Raw genomic sequence first — 23,327 nt, 5'->3', positions numbered from 1 at the left:
CCTACAACATCTGTCTTCCACGCTTGCTGGTAGATTGTTCTGCAGTTTATTTAGCAACAGATGTTGGATTCTAATGTATGAAAAATTGATGATTAACTTCTTACCTCCTTTAGGCACATAGAGATGAAATCCAGCGTAAATTTGAAGCCCTTCGTAATAGCTGCACAGTGAGTATTAAATACAGATCACTGAGTTATTTTGAAATTAAGGATAAGGAAAGAAACAAACTCATATACTCCTTGATGACAATTGCTCCTGACATGGGCTTTTGCCTTCAAGGAGTTAACAGGAGTTAGCCTGATTGGATTTGATTTCTTTTAGGCCTCAATTAAACCTCAATTTACAGGTTTTATTTTGATTTAAAATTGGCACTGTCCTTCATCCTTTTTTCAGGAGGAAGTCAATTTAGATATCTCATTGCAGTGCAGCTAGTAAGAATGGCGCAGCAGCTGCAAAAATGTGAGATATAGATTGTTTTCCCCTTTTATAAGGGAAAGGAAAAGTCTACCTGTACAACTCCTGAGCTATATTGTAGACCTAGGCCAGCGTGAAGGAGCTGTTTTGCCACTCTGCGTTTTAAGGAGGGCTTTAATTCAGGAGGGGAAAGAAGTCCTGTGCTCCTGAATAAATAAATTGTTACTCTTGTTCAAAGGAGTAGATTCTTAACTTACATATTCTGTTACTTGAGAGATCTTTTGATGTTTTTCATTCATATGGGACAGATGTTCTAGATTTTGCGTTCCTTATCATTAGCTGTTTTCCCAGATCTGCACTCTTTTTGCCTATTTCTTTATGATGCTGTGTGGACCATGATGACATCGATCTTTCGATGACATACAAATTCCAGAAGTGTCAAACATTGACCACCATCATTTGTGTAAGAATTGGATGCAGGTCTCTTCAGTCTTTCTGTCCTTCCTCTATTAGCTGAACCAATTGCCTCTCATGGGTTATCCCCTCCCATCGTCAGTGGCTACTCCACAGTGTCAGTTTTCCACCATTGTAGGTGTTGTAAGAAAGTGCAAAACAGGTAGAAAATGGCTTTTCATCCTTAAAATCATAGAATACTGGAACTGGAAGGGACCTTGAGAGAGCATCAAATCCAGTCCCCTGCCCTCATGGCAGGACCAAGAATAGTCTACATTATCCCTGACAGAGCAGTTTGGATAGACATCTTAAATATCTTCACTGATGGAGATTCCACAACCCCCCCTACACAATTTATTCCAGTGTTTAACCACCTTGACAGTTAGGGAGTTTTTCCTAATGTCCAAACAAAACCTCCCTTGCTGTAATTTAAGCCCATTGCTGCTTGTCCTATCATCAGAGGTCAAGGAGAACAATTTTCCCCGCTCCTCTCTGTGACACCTTTTTAAATACCCGAAAACCACTATCATGTCCCCTCTCAGTCTTCTCTTTTCCAAACTAAACAAGTCCAATTGCTTCAGCCTTGCCTCATAGCTCATGTTTTCTAGACCTTGAATCATTTTTGTTGCTCTTCTCTGGACCTCCAATTTCTCCACATCTTTCCTGAAATGTGGTGCCCAGAACTGGACACAATACTCCAACTGAGGACTAATCAGCACAGAATAGAGCAGAAGAATGACTTCTTGTGTCTTGCTCAAAACACACCTATTAATACATCCCCGAATCATGTTTGCTTTTTTTGCAACAGTGTCACACCGTTGACCCCTATTTACCTTGTGGTCCACTATGACCCCTACATCCCTTTCTGCCATACTCCTCCCTAGACAGTCACTTCTCATTCTGTGTGAAACGGATTGTTCTTAGAATCATAGAGCTGGAAGAGACCTCAGAAGGTCATCAAGTCCAGCCCCTCTAGGCAGGACCAATCCCAAATAAATCAATCCAACCAGGGCTTTGTCAAGCCGAGACTTAAACACCTCTAGGGATGGAGACTCCACTACTTCCCTAGGTAACCCATTCCAGTGTTTTACCACCCTCCTAGGGAAATAGTTTTTCCTAATATCCAACCTGGACCTCTCCCACCACAACTTGAGACCATTGCTCCTTGTTCTGCCATCTGTCACTACTGGGAACAGCCTCTCTCCATCCTCTTTGGAACCTCCCTTCAGGAAGTTGAAGGCTGCTATCAAATCCCCCCCCCTCTCTTCTGCAGACTAAATAGACCCAACTCCCTCAGTCTCTCCTTGTAGGCCATATGCTCCAGACCCCTAATCATTTTGGTTGCCCTCCACTGGACCCTCTCCAATGCATCCACATCGTTCCTGTAATTGGGGGCCCAGAACTGGACACAATACTCCAGATGTGGCCTCACCAGAGCCGAATAAAGGGGAATAATCACTTCTCTGAATCTGCTGGCAATGCTCCTCTTAATGCAACCTAATATGCCATTAGCCTTCTTGGCTACAAGGGCACACTGTTGACTCATATCCAGCTTCTCATCCACTGTAACCCCCAGGTCCTTTTCTACAGAACTGCTACTTAGCCATTCGGTCCCCAGCCTGTAACTATGCTTGGGAGTCTTCCGTCCCAAGTGCAGGACTCTACACTTGTCCTTGTTGAACCTCATCAGAGATCTTGTGGCCCAATCCTCCAATTTGTCTAAGTCACTCTGGACCCTATCTCTGCCCTAAAGCATATCTACCTCTTTCCCCAGCTTAGTGTCATCCGCAAACTTGCTGAGGGTACAATCTATCCCCTCATCCAGGTCATTAATAAAGATGTTGAACAAAACCGGTCCCAGAACCAAGCCTTGGGGCACTCCACTAGAAACCGACCGCCATCCTGACATCGAGCCGTTGATCACTATCCACTGGGCCTGACCTTCCAATCTTTCTATCCATCTTACCGTCCATTTACCCAATCCACATTCCCTTAACTTGCTGGCAAGAATATTGTGGGAGATCCTATGAAAAGCCTTGCTAAAGTCAAGGTATATCACATCCACTGACTTCCCCATATCCACGCCAGTTACCTCATCATAGAAGCTAATCAGAGTGGTCAGGCACGACTTGCCCTTCATGAATCCATGCTGACTATTCTTGATCACCTTCCCCTCTTCCAAATGCTTCAAAATGGAATCCTTAAGGATCCCCTCCATGATTTTTCCAGGGACTGAGGTAAGACTGACCGGCCTATAGTTCCCTGGATCGTCCTTCTTCCCTTTTTTGAAAATGGGCACTACATTTGCCTTTTTCCAATCATCCGGGCTCTCCCCCGATCTCCACGACTTTTCAAAGATAATGGCCAAAGGCTCCTCAATGACATTTGCCAACTCCCTCAGTACCCTTGGATGTATTAAGTCTGGACCCATGGATTTGTGTACGTTTAGCTTTTCTAAATCATTCTTAACCTGTTCTTTCCCCACCAAGAGCTGTCCACCTTCGTCCCATATTGTGTCACTTAGCGCATTAGTCTGGGAGCCGACCTTGTCCATGAAGACAGAGGCAAGGAAAGCATTAAGTACTTCAGCTTTCCCCACATCATCTGTCACTGGGTTACCGCCCTCATCCAGTAGGGGCCCCACACCCTCTCTGATCACCTTCTTCTTGCTAACATACCTGTAGAAACCTTTCTTGTTACCCTTCACATCCCTTGTGAGTTGCAATTCCAATTGTGCTTTCGCCTTCCTAATAACTCCTCTGCATTCTCGAGCTATACATTTATACCCCTCCCTAGTCATCTGTCCAAGTTTCCACTTTTTGTAAGCTACTCTCTTTTCTTCCTTTGGTCAGGATCCTGAAATCTACCATCTCATGATCACTGCTTCCCAGGTTGTCACCCACCTCTACTTCCCCTATTAATTCCTCCCTCTCTGTGAGCAGCAGGTCAAGCTGCACACGGCCCCTGGTCGGATCCTGCAGCACTTGTACCAAGACGGTATCCCCAACATTCTCCAAAAACTTCCTGGATTGCTTGTGTACTGCTGTATTGGTCTCCAAACAGATGTCAGGGTGATGAAAGTCCCCCACGAGAACCAGGGCCTACGATCTAGAAACTTCTCTCAGTTGTCCAAAGAACGCCACATCTACCTCATCCACCTGATTCAGTGGCCTGTAGTAGACACCAACCACAACATCACTGCTGTTGTTTGCACCTCTAAATTTAACCCATAGACTCTCAACAGGCTTTTCTCCCTCTATATACTGGAGTTCAGAGCAATCATAGTGCTCTCTTATATGCAGTGCAACTCCTCCTTTTCTACCCTGCCTGCTCTTCCTTAACAGTTTCCATGACAGCACTCCAGTCATGCGAGTCATCCCACCAAGTCTCTGTTATCCCAGTCAAATCGTAGTTCTTGGACTTGGCCAGGGCCTCCAATTCTTCCTGTTTGTAACCCAGGCTTCTTCTTCGAGTAGTGTCCCCGTGGGTGCTTCACTGTAGGTGAAGGGTCGCCCTGAGCCTCAGATCGGAGCTTTGTATAGCAGTTTCCCCTGTTGAGCCACGCATGCCCAGGAGGCGTCTTGAGCCCTTCCCGCCTCCTGAGGAGCGCGGCTCAACCCCCTCCCTTTCAGTTCCTCTTTAACCACCCTCATCAGCGGATGGAGCAAACAGGAGCTCCCTGTCAGACTCTCTGACTACTCTCCTCTCCCCAGTTTAGTCATAGTTCTTTTCCCCTGTTATTCCAAGTTAGCTTTCCTTGTTTCTTTCAAAAAAAAACAACAACAACAACAACACCTAGTAACAAGAAGAATACACTTACCGAAATCCCCCCCTCAGGGGGCTTGAACCCGCTTCAAACCGGGACTCTGAGGTACCGGCGTTCTCACAGCTGTTCAACACAGGAAAGAAAGAAAAGAGTTTAAAAAAATCCAACACACGGAGACAGACGACAACAACAGTAACAGCCAAATAAATACATAGAACAAGCTCAAAGAGGAGAGAACTGGCCATGTCCGTCTCCTCGGGCTTTAAAAAAATGCGATCAATGCCGGGATCCTATGCAAGCTTCAGATGGGCATTCAAAGTGCATTCGCTGTTTGGGGGAATCTCACTCTCCCCACAGCTGCACTCATTGCAATTCACTCACGGCGAGAGCCAGGAAGGACCAAGAGCTCCGCCTAAGAATGATTTTATTTGAAAAGGCTTTACAGCCCGCTGGGGAACAGGCGGCAATGCGACAAGAGCCCCCCCCCCCACCCTCCAGGAGTGAGCCGAGGGGCAGACCCTCACCATCCCGCTCCCTACCTGCCTCTTCCTTTCCAAATATCCTCAGCTATCTCCTGATAGCTTTCTTTGATAAGATAACGGGCCTTGTGGATAAGGGAGAAGCTGCGGATGTCATATACCTAGACTTTAGTAAGGCATTTGATACGGTCTCGCATGATATTCTTATTGATAAACTAGGCAAATATAACTTAGATAGGGCCACGATAAGGTGGGTGCATAATTGGCTGGATAACCGTAGTCAGAGAGTTGTTGTTAACGGTGCTAAATCCTGCTGGAAAGGGATAACAAGTGGAGTTCCTCAAGGGTCTGTTTTGGGACCCATACTGTTCAATATCTTCATCAATGATGTAGATATTGGGATAGAGAGTACGCTTATTAAGTTTGCAGATGATACCAAACTGGGTGGGGTTGCAACTTCTTTGGAGGATAGGGACATAATTCAAAATGACCTTAGCAAGTTAGAGAAATGGTCAGAGGTAAACAGGATGAGGTTTAATAAAGAGAAATGCAAAGTGCTCCACTTAGGAAGGAACAATCAGTTCCATACATACAAGATGGGAAGCGACTGTCTAGGAAGGAGCATGGTGGAAAGGGATCTAGGGGTCATAGTGGACCACAAGTTGAATATGAGTCAACAGTGTGATGCTGTTGCAAAAAAAGCAAATATGATTCTAGGTTGTATCAACAGGTGTGTTGTAAGCAAAACTCGTGAAGTCATTCTGCCGCTCTACTCTGCACTAGTTAGGCCTCAGCTGGAGTACTGTGTCCAGTTCTGGGCGCCACATTTCAAGAAAGATGTGGAGAAATTGGAAAGGGTACAGAGAAGAGCGGCAAGAATGAATAAAGGTCTAGAGAACATGACCTATGAAGCCAGGCTTCATGGACTGGGCTTGTTTAGTTTGGAAAAAAGAAGATTAAGGGGGGACATGATAGCGGTTTTCAAATATCTAAAAGGGTGTCACAAGGAGGAAGGAGAAAATTTGTTCCTCTTGGTTTCTGAGGACAGGACAAGGAGTAATGGGCTTAAAGTGCAGCAGGGGAGGTTTAGATTGGACATTAGGAAAAAATTCCTAACTCTCAGGGTGGTCAAATATTGGAATAAATTGCCAAGGGAGGTGGTGGAATCTCCCTCTCTGGAGATATTTAAGAACAGGTTAGATAGACATCTGTCAGGGATGGTGTAGACGGAGCTTGGTCCTGCCTTGAGGGCGGGGGGCTGGACTCGATGACCTCTCGAGGTCCCTTCCAGTCCTATTATTCTATGATTCTATGATTCTAAAACATGGAGGAGAGGCACACCAGAGTGGGAGGACCCCCTGCCACAAAGGCTTCGGGTCAATCCTCCCACTCTGCACCGGCATCGGGGCGCGCTACAGCTGAGCAGCCCCGGGAGCGCTCCAAGCAGCCGGCACAGCAAGAAAAGTCGGCGCCGCAGCAAACTGCGGTGCCGCTTCAAACCGCGGCACCGCTTCCAGCCCTGACGCTGCCTCAAGCTTCGGCGGCGCCGAAAGCCGCAGCACAGCTTAAAGCTGCGGTGCCGACTAAAGCCATGGCACCGCAGCAGAGCTAATTACAGCCTGCTAAGCACCCGGCACCAGCTCCAACTAAGCAGCATGATGCTGCACTAATGCTGCCAGCACAACCAGACAGGCAGCCAGATGAGACTGCTACGGATCAGCCTCAGCAGGAAACTGACTCACACAGCAGCCTTTACTATCAGTGCCTGCCTTCCACATCTTACTCACCTGGGAGGTCCCCATCAAGGCTATCCCCTCCCAGGTCTACGTCACTCTTATCCGGCCAAGACGCTCCTCTTCCTGAGGATGACCACCACACGTCTTATTCCTCGAGGCACGCATCACCTAGGCAGTCTCGCTTTCACCATTACAGGGCTCCACCACAACAGAACCCATGGCACCCATACTGGTCTTACCCACCCCCACCTTATCCACCACAATGGGGACCCTGGGAACACTGGGAGCCATGTGGACGACGCTCCCCAACTCACTCCACTCCATCCCGGAGAAGCTTATCTCGGCCGCAGCCCCTACCTCCAGCAACTCTTTCGGATGAAGAGGCGGACCGAATCTCTGACAATGAATCAGACATTCATTCAATAAGTGTCACACATTCTGATGCTCCCGATACACAATCAGATGAAGCCGTAGTACCATCAGATTCTGCACCAATTGATGATCTAAAACAGTTCCAGGAACTATTCAAGAGGGTAGCGACAAGCCAGAATGTCTCCCTGCAAGAGGTCCAGAAGAAACAGTACCAATTTGTAAAAAATCTCCAGCCTACATTACATAGCAAGATTGCCCTGCCTATAGACGAGGCAATAATGGAGACCTCGGAAGACCTCTGGAAAACACCTGCATCCATTCAACCAACTAATAAGAGAATCGACAGGAAGTACTTTGTCCCATCAAAAGACAACGACTTTCTCTTCACACACCCACAACCTAATTCATTAATCGTAGACTCAGCACAACAACGTGCAAAGCTCCCACAATACAAGTTGGGCAATGCAGACAAGGACCACAAAAAGTTGGACTCTTTTGGCAAGAAGGTATACTCCTCTTCCACCCTACAACTCAGAATATTGAACTACTCCGCTCTTTTAGCAAATCATGACTTTGACGATTACTCGAAACTGGGAGAACTGGTGCCACATCTCCCTGAGTCCAAAAGATCCATCTTGAAAGCAATAGTTCATGAGGGCCATATGATTGCCCGCACCACTCTCCAAACCGCAATGGATGTTGCTGACACCGCAGCCCGAATTACAGCTACAGCGGTGGTCATGCGTAGAGCTTCTTGGCTCCAGTCGTCAGGAGTTCCCCGCGAACTCCAGCCTAAAGTGGAAGATTTGCCATTCGACAAGCAAAAGCTATTTGCAGCTACTACGGACGAAATGCTCCATAACAGCAAAAATTCTAAGTCCACACTTCGCACGTTGGGCATGTACACGCCGCCCTATAAACGTGGACGATACACCCCATATAACTCATACAACCGATACCGATATGGGCAATACAATCGACCACAGAGGCCCTATGAAGACACTAGACAAAGGCAACGAGGTCCCAGAAGGCGCCCCAACCAGGCCTGCCCACCAACTACCCAACCATCTAAACAACAAATTTGAAGATTTGGTCGAGGACCTGCAACACCTCTCTCACGATCTACCACGAGTTCAACATGGCCATCTATTCACCCACCGTTTGCGGCCATTCCTTCCTCAATGGGAATCCATAACATCGGACCGCTGGGTTTTAGAGATAATTCGAGTGGGCTACACCATCCCATTTACCTCTATCCCCCCTACCCTTCCCCCTATCCCGTCCCTCTTCAGGGACCACTCTCACAAAACCCTTCTAAAACAAGAAATCGATCGACTCCTCCTCATCGGAGCTGTAGAAAGGGTACCCCGAGAGTTCCACGGGAGAGGGTTTTACTCGAACTATTTCTTAACCGAAAAACGAACAGGGGGTTGGAGACCTATATTGGACCTCCGCAAACTGAACAAGTTTCTCAAGAAACAGCATTTCAAGATGGTCACACTCTCCATAATCATTCCTGCGCTAGATCAAGGGGACTGGTTTGCAGCCCTCGACCTCCAAGATGCCTATTTCCATGTAACCATCCACCCCTCCCACAGACGCTACCTACGCTTCACGTTGGGACCAGACCACTTCCAGTACAAGGTTCTTCCCTTCGGTCTCTCATCAGCTCCGAGGGTATTTTCGAAGGTACTGGCGGTCGTAACGGCGTATCTCAGACGACAAAACGTCATCATATTTCCCTATCTAGACGACTGCCTTCTAAAGGGATCCTCGTACGCCGAAACGGCCTCTATGATACATACGACCACGACCCTCCTCAGTCGTCTAGGCCTTCTAATCAACCAAGACAAGTCAACTCTGCACCCGGTTCAAGACAGAGTTCATTGGCGCATGCCTGGACTCAGTTACAGCCCGGGCATACCTACCTCAGCAACGTTTTGCAACTATGCAAGAAATTATAAACGGGATGCTTACAGTTCCTACCACCACGGTACTTACATGCCTCCGACTAATGGGGCGCATGGCTTCCACCACCTACGTAGTCCACCATGCTCGTCTGCACTTTTGATGTTTTCAGCTCTGGATTGCAACCACTTATATCCCATCACGACACCCTCGAAACAAAACGGTTACTATCCCACCAGACGTGCTGGCATCCTTACAATGGTGGACAGTGCCAAACAATCTTGTGACGGGGGTTCCATTCCAACAAACCGAACCCACTATCCAAATCACCACAGATGCTTCCCTGCTCGGCTGGGGGGCACATATGGACGGTCACGAAGTTCAAGGCAGGTGGTCCCCAAACGAGACACTCTTACATATCAATCTCCTCGAACTGAGGGCAGTAAGGAATGCCTGTGCACACTTTGCCTCCGACATCGCCAATCACACAGTCCGCATCCTAACGGACAACATCTGCACGATGTTCTACATAAACAGACAGGGTGGAGCCCGCTCCCGCTCCTTATGCGCAGAGGCTATTCGCCTGTGGAACTCGTGCATCTGCAACCAAGTCACCCTTATAGCATTCTACTTGCCCGGAGTGAACAATATCAAAGCGGACTCCCTCAGCCGAAACTTCACCTCGGACCACGAATGGGAGTTACATACGGAGGTGATGAACTCAATTTTCCACCAGTGGGGATGGCCATAGATAGACCTCTTTGCTTCTACCCAGAACACCAAATGTCCCCAATTCTGCTCACGTGCGGGACTTGGCAAACACTCTCTGGGGGATGCCTTCCTAATCAAATGGACAGCACCCCTACACTACGCCTTCCCTCCCATACCGCTCATCCCAAGAGTCCTGCGCAAGATCCTGAGAGACAAAGCCCTAGTCATCCTGATTGTGCCATCATGGTCTCGCCAAACCTGGTACCCATACCTTCACAGGCTAGCGGTCCAGCCTCCCTACCCACTACCGTACCGGATAGACCTACTATCTCAGGACGACGGCAGGATATTGCATCCACAACTCAATACCCTGCATCTTCAGGCATGGCTTCTCTCTGGTTCTCAGAGGTAGAAGATCGCTGCTCCCAGCGAGTAAAAGACGTCCTCCTCCACAGAAGGAGACAGTCTACTCGGAAAACTTACCAACAGAAATGGACACGTTTCTGTCACTGGTGTCAGCGAGCCAAAGTGGAGCCCCGTGCCTCACCACTAGATACCATCCTAGACTACATTCTGGACCTTAAAGCATCAGGACTGTCAATCTCCTCCCTAAGAGTACACGTCTCTGCAATAGCAGCATTTCATACGTCAGTAGATGGCTTCTCCATTTTTAACCATCCTATCACAAAAAGATTCCTCAAGGGACTCCAGAATGTGTACCCACCACATAGGGTCCCACCCCCTTTATGGGACCTAAATCTTGTTTTGAACTGCCTCACCAGACCTCCCTTTGAGCCACTGGCAACAGTACCACTTCCTTTCCTTTTTATGAAGGTCTGTTTCCTCTTAGCCATCACCTCCGTCAGGAGGGTGAGCGAACTCGGAGCATTAATGTCAGAGCCTCCTTACACAGTTTTCACAAAGGATAGGGTCATACTTAGACTCCACCCCACGTTTTTGCCAAAGGTCTGTACAGAATTCCATCTCAACAAACCGATCGTGTTACCTACCTTTTTCCCAAAACCGCATTCTTCGCAGACAGATGCCAGCCTGCACACTCTGGACATCCGGAGGGCTCTGGCCTACTTCCTAGAAAGAACAAAACCATTTCGTAAATCTGAAAGACTTTTTATCTCCATTGCTGAACGATCCAAAGGGACAGCAATATCATCTCAACGAATCTCAAAGTGGATATCGACATGCATAATTAAGTGCCACTCTCTGGGCAATAGACCGCTGCTATGCCCACCACGAGCGCATTCTACTCGAGCCACGGCTGCTTCTACAGCCTTTCTGGGCAATGTCACCTTAAGAGACATTTACCGGGCAGCAACATGGTCTTCAGATCATACCTTTGCTAAACATTACGCTATTCTTCCACAACTTAAGAGTAACTCAGCAGTTGCCACGGCAGTGCTCTCCACCACTGCCAAACATTGACTCCGGCTCCCTCCAGCCATATACTGGATACTGCTTTGTAGTCACCTACAGTTGAGCACCCACGGGGACATTACTCGAAGAAGAAAAGGGAGTTACTCACCTTGTGCAGTAACGAGTGTTCTTCGAGATGTGTGTCCCCATGGGTGCTCCACGACCCTCCCTGCCTCCCCTCTGCTCGGAGTCGAAATTACTCGGGCGGAGACGAGGAACTGAAAGGGAGGGGGTTGAGCCGCGCTCCTCAGGAGGCGGGAAGGGCTCAAGATGCCTCCTGGGCATGCGTGGCTCAACAGGGGAAACTGCTATACAAAGCTCCGATCTGAGGCTCAGCGCGACCCTTCACCTACAGTGGAGCACCCACGGGGACACACATCTCGAAGAACACTCGTTACTGCACAAGGTGAGTAACTCCCTTTTCTCGCATTGGTGTACAAACACCTTAGATAACCAGTTGATCATCCTACCCTCTGCATTCGAATCAGGGGTCCTCCTTTGTTGTTCGTTCCTCTTTGCATTTCTTCCCTATATCCAACTTCCCCACTCCACTCAGGGTTTTGGTCACCGTCCCCCGATGAACCTAGTTTAAAGCCCTCCTCCCTAGGTTTGCAAGCCTGCCCGCGAAGATGCTCCTTCCTCTCTTAGGGTATGTCTACACTGCAAAGTTAATTCGAAATAACAGCCGTTATTTTTAATTACTTCAATAGCGTCTATACATGCACTTAATTCGAATTTGGTAAACCTCATTCTACGAGCAGTAACGCCAAATTCGAAATAGCTATTTTGAATTAAGTGCTGTGTAGACACTTAATTCGAAATAGGGGGCCTGCAGCCCTTCACAGGGAGCCCTGGGGGCCACTCTGGGCACAACCAGGAAAACTTACTCTCCTCTTCCCCAGCCCCGGAGCCATTAAAGGGGTAGACTCTGGCCACGGTGCCTGTGCCAGCTCCAAGCCTGCCAGCCCAGAGCCAGCAGTGGCCACCGGGGCCCCTGACCCAGTGGCCCCAAAACATGAGCCAGCAAGCCACTGGCAGCCAGCCCTCCACCGCTCCCCAGGAGCAGTCTGCCAGCTCCCAGGAGCCTTACAGGGACCAGAGAAGGTGGGTGCCTTCCTGGTCCAGGGTGGAGATCATGGACCTTATTTAGGTTTTGGGGGGGTGGGGAGATGCTCCCAACATCCATGATCTCCGCACTAGACAGAGGAACGCGGCCATCTATGGCAGGATAGCTGCCAGCCTGGCCACCAAAGGCCACATGCGAACCCAGGAGCAGGTTTGCATGAAAATCAAGTTGGTCCCGCGAGACCCTGAGTTTCCCCTCCCCCTTCTTTCCCTTGCTTCCCCCTTCCAGCTCCCTCCTCCCAGGTTTCCCCCTCCCCTCTCCCACCCTCTCTCTTCCCCTCTCCCACCTCCTTTCCCCAGTCTCCCCAGAGGTTCACCCCCCCCCCAGTTTTGGTCAATAAATCCAGTTTCTATTTTTGAACACACGTGTCTTTTGTTTGACATCAGGAAGGGGGGCTAGGGAGGGGTAAGTGGAAGGATGTGAGGGAGGAATGGGGCACAAGCCCCCGGTGGGGAGCACCGGGGTGGCTCTGAGGGCTTCTTGGGGTGGACGCTCTCCCGCAGGGCCTCCTGGATCCTCACAGCCCCCCAATGGACCCCCCGGATGGCAGTCTGCAGCAAGTGCAGCCGGGCTGATGGCAACGACCCCACGAGATGCACCGTCGTGCCCAGGGGCAGCTCTGGCTCCATGTGGCCGAGTGCTGTGGTGTCCCGAGTGCGGGCACTCAGGGCACTCCAAGACAGGACTGCTTTGCTGTCCCTCATCAAGGTAGACAATCAAGCAGGGAACCCTGAGAAATGTCTGTTCGGAGTGGGGATAGGGTCCCTTTAAGCACGGAGATCAGTTAGCCTCACGCAGCAGCCCCACACACTTAAGTCCTAACCTGATGCCCTGCTGGCACTGGTTCCGGCCAGCCTTAACTTCGGTTCAGGGTCCACTCAGTGTGGATGCACTATTTCGAAATAGCAAAATGCTAATTCCAAATAGTTTGTGTATAGATCCGTTAATTCAAATTAGCTTAATTCGAATAAACTATTTCGAATTCAGTTAATTCGAAATAGTGCTGTAGTGTAGACATACCCTTAGTTAGGTGGATCCCATCTCTTCCTAACAATCCTTGTGCCCGGAACAGAGTCCCGTGGTCAAAGAAACCAAAGCCCTCTCTGCGACACCACCTGCGCAACCACTCATTTACTTCCTCAATTCGACGATCCCTGCCCAGTCCTGTCCCTTCAACAGGGAGGATGGACGAGAACACCACTTGCACTCCCAATTCTTTGATCCTTCTTCCCAACTCTACGTAATCTGCAGTAACCCGCTCAAGGTCATTCTTGGCCGTATCGTTAGTTCCCACGTGGAGAAGCAGGAAGGGGTAGCGATCTGAAGGTTTGATCAGTTTGGTAAGCCTCTCAGTCACATCCTGAATTCGAGCTCCCGGTAAGCAGCACACCTCTCGAGATTCCAGGTCCGGATGGCAGATGGATGGCTCAGTCCCTCTTAGGAGGGAGCCCCGACCACCACCACCTGCCTTCTTCTTTTGGGGGTGGTGGTTGCGTAACGCCCATCCCTAGGACTACGCATCCCATGCCTTCCAGTAGATGGTGTTCCTTTCCGATTTCTTCCTCGTGAGGTCCCTTCCAAAGCATTCTCCATTGCAGAGCCTGTGGAGAGAGCCTGAAAGCGATTACTTACCTCTGTAGGAATGGGGGATTCCCGTGCTGGCTTTTTTTCCTTCTAGAAGTTACATGCTTCCAGTTCTGATCCTCGTGCTGTACTGCCCTCTCTGGCTCTTCCGCCTGCCTTGCTTGCATGATTAAACGCTGCCTTCTATCGAGGAAGTCTTCATCCTCTCTGATCGAGTGTAGGGTCGACACTTGGGCCTCCAGTCCTCTAATTATTTCCTCCAAAATGGTGACCAGCTTACACTTCGTGCAGATGAAATCCCTTCTTTCTTCCGGGAGGAAGACAAATATGGCACATGCTGTGCAGGTAACAATGGCAGAACTATCACCTTCCATATCTGCTGTCCTAAAAAAAGGTTTAAAGGAAAGACAAGAGAACTGGGCCCCCTTCCCTTTCCCCTTCCCAACTCCCACTCTAAACTACCTGTTTGCAATCACCTGTTCCTCAGTTCCTTTTCTACCGTCCTCAGCTGAAGACAGAGTCAGAATAGTGCTCTTCTTTCTGACAGGAAAAACAAAGGAATACCATAGTTAGTTTAGAATTACTTCATAGTTTAGTCAGTTAATGACAGTTTTCAATGTTTGCTTTAAAAAAAAAAAAAAAAAGAAGCGCCGCCACTGCGGCTTTTTCCTTCAACATGCTGGGTTCCCTCAGCTTTAAAAGATGTGACTCTGTCCTGGTATATATGTGGCCTGCTTATCAGTATACACAAGTCCACCATACAGCCCACACAAAAGAATTTATCAGAGCACTTCCAGATTCAGTGACAGCAAGAGCCTACCTGCCACCACAAAGATTCAAGGTGCTCTGCAACCTTATTTGGGGGATCAAGCATACTCCCTTTTCTGCAGCCCGGACATGCCTCCAATTATTGGGGTACATGGCAGCCACAACCTTCGTGGTCCTATTCACAAGGCTACATATGCGCTGCCTACAGCATTGGCTCACAACCACCTACATTCCAACCCTACTCAGCCTTGCTAGGCATCTTACACTTCCTTTGCCAGTACTACAATCTCTTGACTGGTGGACTTCTCCAACCAACCTACTTGCCGGTATACCCTTCCACCACCCAGATCCATCAGTAACTATAACGGCGGACACATCACTTATGGGCTGGGGTGCCCATTGTGGCACAAGGGCAATACAGGGCACATGGTCCCAACAGGAGAGGCACCTTCATATCAACATCCTGGAGCGCAGGGCCATTTGCAAGGCACGCATCCACTTCCTTCCCCTAATAAAGGGCAGAACCATTCATGTCCTCACGGACAACACACCCTGTATGTTTTACGTCAATCGACAGGGGGTGCCCAATCATTCTCACTATGTGCAGAAACAATCAGATTTTGGAACTGGTGTATCAGGAACCACATAACTCCAACCGCCACATATATACCAGGACAGCAGAACATGAGGGCCGACAAACTGAGCAGACGCGTCTCAGAACAAAATGAGTGGGAGATCAACACCAATATTCTCCTGTCCGTCTTTCTCAAGTGTGGTTTCCCAGCTATAGACCTTTTTGCAACAGCAGTCAACCACAAGTGCCGCAAGTTCTGCTCCCAAGCAGGGCTGAGCAAAAGATTGGCGGGGGATGACTTCACCATCCGCTGGATAGCTCCCCTACTCTACGCCTTCCCACCAATCCCTCTACTGGCCAGAGTGATCAACAAGATTTGGTCCGATCACGCCACAGTAATTCTGATAGCCCCCGCCTGGCCGAGACATCCCTGGTTCCTTTACCTGCACTACCTTTCAATAGATCAACCCATTCCTCTCCCCACGGAATGCCATCTGAACATCAAAACTCTGAAACTCACAGCATGGCTTCTCCATGGTTCCAGAATGAAGAACTTACCTGTTTGGACAGGGTCAAATACATCCTACTGAACAGTCGATGGCCCTCCACAAAAAGCACCTACCAGAGCAAATGTACACATTTTCAACAATGGTGCACGACTTGCCGCTTACACCCCAATACTGCCCCTATACCTACCGTGCTGGAGTATCTTATGGACCTCAGTGATATGGGTCGCTCTATCAGCTCGAGCTGTGTCCACTTGGCAGTGGTCATGGCGTTCCACGAACGTGTGGATGACTTCTCTCTTCACACAGCCGATGGTGAAGCGATTCCTCACAGGCCTGCAGAAAACACGCCCAAACCTGCACCCCCTGGTGCCACCGTGGGACTTGAACTTGGTTCTTGACATGCTCACCCGGCCACCATTTGAACCACTAGCCACTACATCACCATAATACCTGTCCATGAAGGTGGCCTTCATAGTGGCAATAACATTAGCTAGACGCATAGGCAAAATTGCAGCCCTCATGGCCGACCTACCTTTCACTACCTTTACAAAAGATAAATTATACTCGAGCCTCACCCGAAGTTTCTCCCGAAGGTCATATCTGACTTCGACGTAAATGAACCCATTTACTGTACTTACCTGTATATTTTCCTAAACCTCATACCTCCTCCAAGGAGGCCATCTTGCACACATTAGATGCGAGATGAACGATTGCGTTCTACCTGGATAGAACTAGAGGAACCAGAAAATCGGATAGACTCTTCATCACTTGGTCTGGGCCACATACGGAAACAACCGTCTTGGTACAACGTCTATCCAAATGGATTGCCAGCTGCATATACACAGCTTATGAACTTCGTGGGAAGCAGCCACCACAGATTATCAGGGCTCACTTCACATGTGCGATGGCCACAACAGCGGCCTTCCTAAATAATGTACCATTGGTGGACATTTGTAGAGCAGCTACATGGTCCTCCCATCACACTTTTGCACAACATTACGCCCTACAGAAAGGGCCAATACCCTCCACATCTCTGGCAGATGCAGTCCTTCCTTCATCTACATAAATGACTCCAATGCCCACCACCATCTGGTGGGTACTGCTACTGAGTCACCTGAGTGGAGCACCCACAGGGACACCACTCTATGAAGAAGTTACTCATCCTGTGCAGTAACGATGGTTCTTCAAGATGCGTGTCCCTGCGTGTGCTCCACTACCCCCACTTCCTCCCCTCTGCTTGGAGTCTTTAAGGGACTTCAGGTAGAAAAGGAACAGAGGGGGCTCGCGCCACGCACGCACTCAGCAAGCGGCAGGAGCGCGAGACGCTGGGTGCACAGGCGCGGCGTGAGGGGCACTGCTCACCAACAACCTCCGATCAGCGGCATGCAGATGCATTGAGTGGAGCACCCACAGGGATACACATCTCGACGAACCATCGTTACTGCACAGGGTGAGTAACTACTTCTTCCTCCCTAAGTGGAGTACTTTGCATTTGTCCTTATTAAACTTCAGCCTATTTACCTCAGACCATTTCTCTAGTTTATCCAGAACATTTTGAATCATGACCTTATCCTCCAAAGCACTTGCAACCTCTCCCAGCTTGGGATCATCTGCAAACTTAATAAGCGTATTCTCTGTAGTTCAGGAGGCCGGTTGGGATTTACTGCCGAGGTGTCCTCACAGGTCTCTGGTTCTGTTGATGATAACCAGAAGGCTGCTTTGTGTATTCAGTGATGTGTCGACTTGTGCACTTAGTCTCCACAGCAGACCCCAAGAGAGCCCCCAAAGACCACAAACCAGATAAGGATCAAAGGTGCCAGGCCAGGTTTATTGTAGATTGAAGTACAGTAATAGCTGTCAGTAGACTCTACTGAACCACTACGCGTATGTACTTGCCACAGTGGAATGACTCAATCAGTGGGAAATTTCCACTGCCCCCTAGGTCATTCAAAGGCTGTTGCCCCAAGACACCACCTTATATACAGGTACAACAAGTCACACCTCACTGCTGACGTGTCAGGTTACCACCCTCTGACGCTACTTAGATACCACCCATCACCCTGTACCTCATGGTTTGATTAGATCATCTCTATCCATCATGCTGTCATTTTAGACCCTATTGTGAACCTGAGTCGGTATCTGTGAGGAGTGGGTACCAAGGTTTTTTAATGAGCTAGTGATATGATGTGCTTTCCACTTATGACCAGTACCAATTATTGCTCTGCACCTGGGCCTATTACTAATTACTGTTTTGTACTCCCAGCCCTATTTGTGCCAAGCTTTGTGAGCTGGGGCCTGCCTCTTGCTCACAGCTTAGCTTTATGTTAGCCATGTTTTGCCCATTGTTAGTGAGGCCTCAGGCCTCAAACCAGGCCTGTGCTGCATTGGCTTATGTTTTAGGCCTTCATCTTACTACACTCTCTATGCCATCATCTAAATTATTGATGAAGATATTAAATAGAACTAGTCTCAAAACAGACCCCTGCGGAACCCCACTTGTCATGCCCTTCCATCCTTCAAGAGAAATTTTATTTTTTTAACCTTCCAAATCTGTAGTTCTTGTTCCTCAGGGTCAGGAACATTTTTCTACTCTTTTTTCAATGTACACTGATTTTATGAAATGAGTAATTAAGTAAGGCCTAGCTTTAATATTATGTGGCTTTTCTGAAAGAAATTCAGGTTATCTGTACCTTCTGTCCTCTGTCAAGAAGCTTGGAGGGTCCACATGTGTACTTCTATCAGTGCTTAGTGCCACAGTTGTTTTTTGTTCTTCAGTGGTAAATGCTTCTTTTTGTTCCTTTGTTCTGTCTTGCTATAAGCACAGAATAGCAGCTTTCTGGTGGCAGCAACCAGTACACATGATTGGATTTGGCCAGCTTCACAGAGCACATAATCTATGGATAGTTCCATAAATTCTTTTCTGCACAGCATGCTAATTTACAGAAGTCAAAATTCATTATGTGGCTGATCTATGAGTTTTTAAGAATGGGCAACAATCTCCAGTAGTGAGGACTGACACAAGGGAATGCCAAACATGCAATGTAGTATGTTGAGATTTTTGTGGTACCAAATGGCAACCATATGAGTCAGGTTTTTGGCAGAATCAAGAGTCTTCGACACGCCATTCAATTTAAAGCTTTATTCGCTGTGCACAAAGGGAGAGCAGCCAGTACAAAACCAGACCGGCTCTTGGAGGGGCAAGCCCCCTCCTCAGTATTTTATAGCATAGAGTGGTTGTTTCACACGAACCTTTGTCCAGTCTCGTCACATTCTTTACACTCAGCATAACCGATCATGTTGAACATTCCCATAGATAAACCTGTTTATCACATACCTGTACCTTGACCCTCCATCTGCTGAGCTCACCCTTCCCTTGGACACTCTCCGAGAACAAATAGAAGATGTTCCAGAAACTGATTAACTACCCCACGTGCAGGGGGGGGAGCTCAGCAGGTTTCCCTGCACATATGTACCTGCTAAATTATCCTTTGCATAAAACACACACACTCCTAAGCATAGGTACAATATACAATACCCTTCATTTCCCCCATTTTGTATTTGGGGCTAAGAGCAGTTCTTAGACCCCCCACTAGTGCTGCTCCCTTGTATGTTTTAGGAGCAATAATTGACATAATCCATGCTTGAGTAACTGCAACTTTGGTAGCAGATTTAAGTAATGCATTCAGCTTTCAATGCATATTGATAACAGCAATAAAACTAAGTCCCCATACACATTGACAAAACACAACCCAAATCCAACCCCATAGAATCCCCGTTCCCACGATAGCACACCCTTTTATCCACTGAATCACTGTATTTGCCTTACCACTTCCGTCATGATAGTTTTCATCAGCTTGGCGAGTTCTGTTCTTTTGCAGCAATATAAGCATGCAGAATTTTAGCCCCTGATTCTAATACCATTTGCTCAATCCTTTCCCTAATTGCTCTTAGACTAGCCTTGATCCATCTCCCAGTCTGGGAGAGGAGGAAATGAAGCATCAACTGTGACATCGGGAGCGATCAGGATAGACCCAATAGCGATAGCAGTATCATTATGCATAACACAGTAGGAAGAAGGAGGTGTTAAGCAAGGTTTGCCTGCAAGAGTTAATGGCCCGAACCCACACCAGGTGGCGGAGTTCTCCCTCACTGCTATAGCACCCGTCAATGTAGACATTACATGCATGGTTAGGTCCAGTCCCAGTGTTTGAGAGAGGTCTTGCCCTGACTCCAGGTCTCCTGTGCACCAAACCCATCCTCCCAGGATGGAACATTAGTCCCATGAGAAAGCTGTGTAGCTATCTCCGGCCTTTATCACATACCTGATGTTCTGGATGCTGCACAGGTGTCCTTGACACAGGAATGGGAGTCTCCAATTCAGGAGCCCAACCTACAGGAATCAACACCCCTCCAAGGATGGAATGACCATCCCAGCATGCCCCTATTATCGATAGGGACCCCTCCCCGGCCATCATCCAAGGTGCAGACACTCGGTCTTTGAGAACCGCAGCTCTCACCCAGCCAGGCACCGATGATGCGAGCAAGTCTCCCATCAGGGCCACAACTTCCATGTTGAACGCCATGCCAGCACGACAACACATTTCTTCCTCATGCCTAGACTCGGTGACCAATGCTTGCTCATACATTTTAGTGGTTTCTAAAAGATGGGTGAGTACAACAGTGAGGGCTTGACCAGTTAGTTGCATTGCCGAAGCGAGATGGCGTGTAGCTTGGTTAGACATGAGCCTTATGCCACAGCAGCAGGGACAGTTTCTAACAAATTTCAGCCCAATCTCTATTATTAGATTTGATAGCTTGAGTAATGGCATTGAGTAGTGGCCCCTCCCCAGGTAGATATTAGTAAAAACATCTTGCTTCCTTCTACCTTTGATAGAATCAGGCTTGATGTGACACTTAGGAAGCCGCTGCAACATTGTTAAGATGAGACCTTTGAGAGAGCTCTCATGTCTCGGAAACCGCTCAGAACAATTAGCTGGCCGCAGAATATTTTCTGCATCAATTGTAGGCTGGGAATGTTGGAGAGAGATGCTTAACAATGCTAGGAGCGGCTCCCCTTCAGGGACTAATCCAAATCTTGGTCCCTCAGAGATACCACTTCCCAGCACATTGGTTTTTACAATTTGATGTAAAGAATACATCACCATTCATACATTGGAAGGAGAGCCATCCTGTAGGTCATCCAGCGAGGTTACTAAAATTACCCCATTTCCAATCCCATGGAGTTAGATCACATTGGTCGGATCCTAGTGTCTCCCTTGGTGTTAGTTGTGTGGCGTTGATTGGGCCAACAAAGGAGATCATCAAAAGGCTCCCCAGGAGTCCATAGGGTAGATGGGGATTATTGTGCCCCATGTTGAGTCTCACCCTTGTATACTTTTACCTGTGACAGGTGCACCCAAACGGGAATTCCAGTGACCCGGGCCACAAAGGGAGTTACCAAGAGAACCGTGTGAGGTCCCGTCCAGGCTGCACCTTGCATGTGTCCTCTTCATCAGCCTCTGGTGTCTGGTTCAGCTCAGCGGTCCTGTGAGACGCGCTGAGGCAACAATTTGCAACATTCAACAAGCTTGTCACCCATAACATACAACTCCCCTCCTCCAATGCACAGGTCCCCCGGCGTCCTCATCGCCCATCCTGGCAGCATTTCAAAAGGAGATAAGGAATGTGGGTTAGTAGGACTGGCTCTCAGACATAAGAACCGCTGGTAGGCTGGTTGACCCAGTCTTTCCTTGTAACAGAAAACATCAGTTTGGTTAGCTCTCCCTACTAGTCCCGATGGTAGGGACATGCCATTTCTGTTAGATCCCCAGTGCCATGCATATGGTTTTCATCACCTTCCCTTTAAAGTGAGTTTAAAGAGAAGCTGGAGAATTTCATGGAGGTTAGGCCCATAAAAGGCTATTAGCCAGGGGATAGAAATGGTGTCCCTGGCCTCTGTTTGGCAGAGGCTGGAGAAGGATGGCAGGAGACAAATCACTTGATCATTGTCTTCGGGCCACCCTCTCTGGGGCACCTGGTGTTGGCCACTGTCGGCAGACAGGCTACTGGGCTACATGGACCTTTGGTCTGCCCCAGTACGGCTGTTCTTATGTTATGCACCTCCTCACATAATCATGCACCTTCACATTAAGCTCAGGATGCCATCAGGTATCCAAAATCTGGTGGGCCACCCTCTGCGCCCCATCGTGTCCCGACATGAGATACACCTGTATCATAGTTCCCATCAGTGCATTTGGTAACACCAAATTTCCCAGACCCCTCCAGACAATCTAAGTTCCCCAGACCCCTCCAAGTGTTCACACAGTTCGCTCCCATTCTCCATCCATAGCCATTTCTCTGCCCTCAGTGCAGCGTTAGATGTCCTGTAATTTAAAAAAAAAAAAATTTTATTTTATTTAAATGAGAGGCTGTGTTGCAGCAATCAATTGCATCTCTTTACCTTCCACTGCTGCTTGTTTGTCTACCCTTTGGTTCCCCTCGCTATGGAGGCCTGTCCCTTTTGTGTGGGCCTTCACTTTTATCACCGCTACTTCGGTAGGTTTCTGTATGGCTGTGTGGAGTTTCTCCACTATCCCCCCATTTTGTATTGGGGATCCTGCACTTGTCAGGAATCCCCGATTTACCCACAAGTTAATCACGTACAACTCCGAATGCATATCTAGAATCTGTATCTATATTTACGGCATGCCCTTCCGCAGCTTCACATGCCACGACTAATGCCTATAACTCTGCTACTTGCGCAGATGCCCCCAGTACACTGCCGTGCACCACCAACCGCCCATCTTGGGTACAAACAGTCCATCCTGTGTGTTGTTTGCTGTCTCCGTAGAAGGAGGAACCATCCACGTATTGGCAAGGGGCACCAGGTATCTCAGTTTAACCAATGGAGAGTCCGTGGACTCCTCCTCAACACAACAACCATATGGGTGCCCCTCGTCTGGGGTAGGCATGAGGGTGGCAGGGTTTCGTGATGATGCTCACTGCAAATGTACTGAAGGCATCAGCAAGCCAGTTTCCCATCGGGTCCCTCTCGCCACATGGGACTGCCGAGGATTTCTTCCCTGACAAAATAGCAAGACCAGCATGAGGTACAACAACATTTACATCCTGTGCACCAATAAACGGTGATGCCTGACTTAGGGCCATAGAGGCTCCTTCCACTGCCTGGAGGCATGATGGCATTGCCTGAGCGACAGCATCTAGTTTGGAAGAGTAGTATGCTACCGGGCGTTGTTTATCTCCATGTTTCTGCATTAACACTGCTGCCATATGTCCCTCACTGATGTGTGTACAATGTAAAAGGCATTAGTGGGTGAGGAAGTTGCAACCCTGGGGCAGTACTTAGCCTGTGTTTCAACATGGTGAATGCCTGCTTGCATTCAGGCATCCATTCAGCTGTATCATGTGGTCCACCAGCCCCCTTCAGGAGATCATTAATAGGCTAGACAATCTTTGAATAATTTGGGATTTGAGTT

General features: G+C 48.4%; 1 protein-coding gene and 1 long non-coding RNA gene across 3 annotated transcripts in view; both read left to right on the top strand.

Annotated features, from left to right (window-relative positions):
* The window catches only part of LOC142823913 (uncharacterized), a 402,411-nt gene that overhangs the window by 261,234 nt on the left and 117,850 nt on the right, over positions 1–23,327 (top strand). The window lies entirely within an intron of this gene.
* LOC149520834 (citron Rho-interacting kinase-like) overlaps positions 1–23,327 on the top strand; it is a 224,885-nt gene that overhangs the window by 150,470 nt on the left and 51,088 nt on the right. Inside the window, exon 15 of the mRNA XM_089775106.1 lies at positions 114–167. Coding sequence (XP_089631232.1) covers positions 114–167 — 54 coding nt within the window. The remainder of the gene's footprint in view (positions 1–113; positions 168–23,327) is intronic.

Source organism: Pelodiscus sinensis, chromosome W (assembly GCF_052426305.1).
Source record: "Pelodiscus sinensis isolate ZL-2025 chromosome W, ASM5242630v1, whole genome shotgun sequence".
NCBI classification, from domain to species: Eukaryota; Metazoa; Chordata; order Testudines; family Trionychidae; genus Pelodiscus; species Pelodiscus sinensis.
This window is presented reverse-complemented; position numbering and strand designations above follow the sequence as displayed.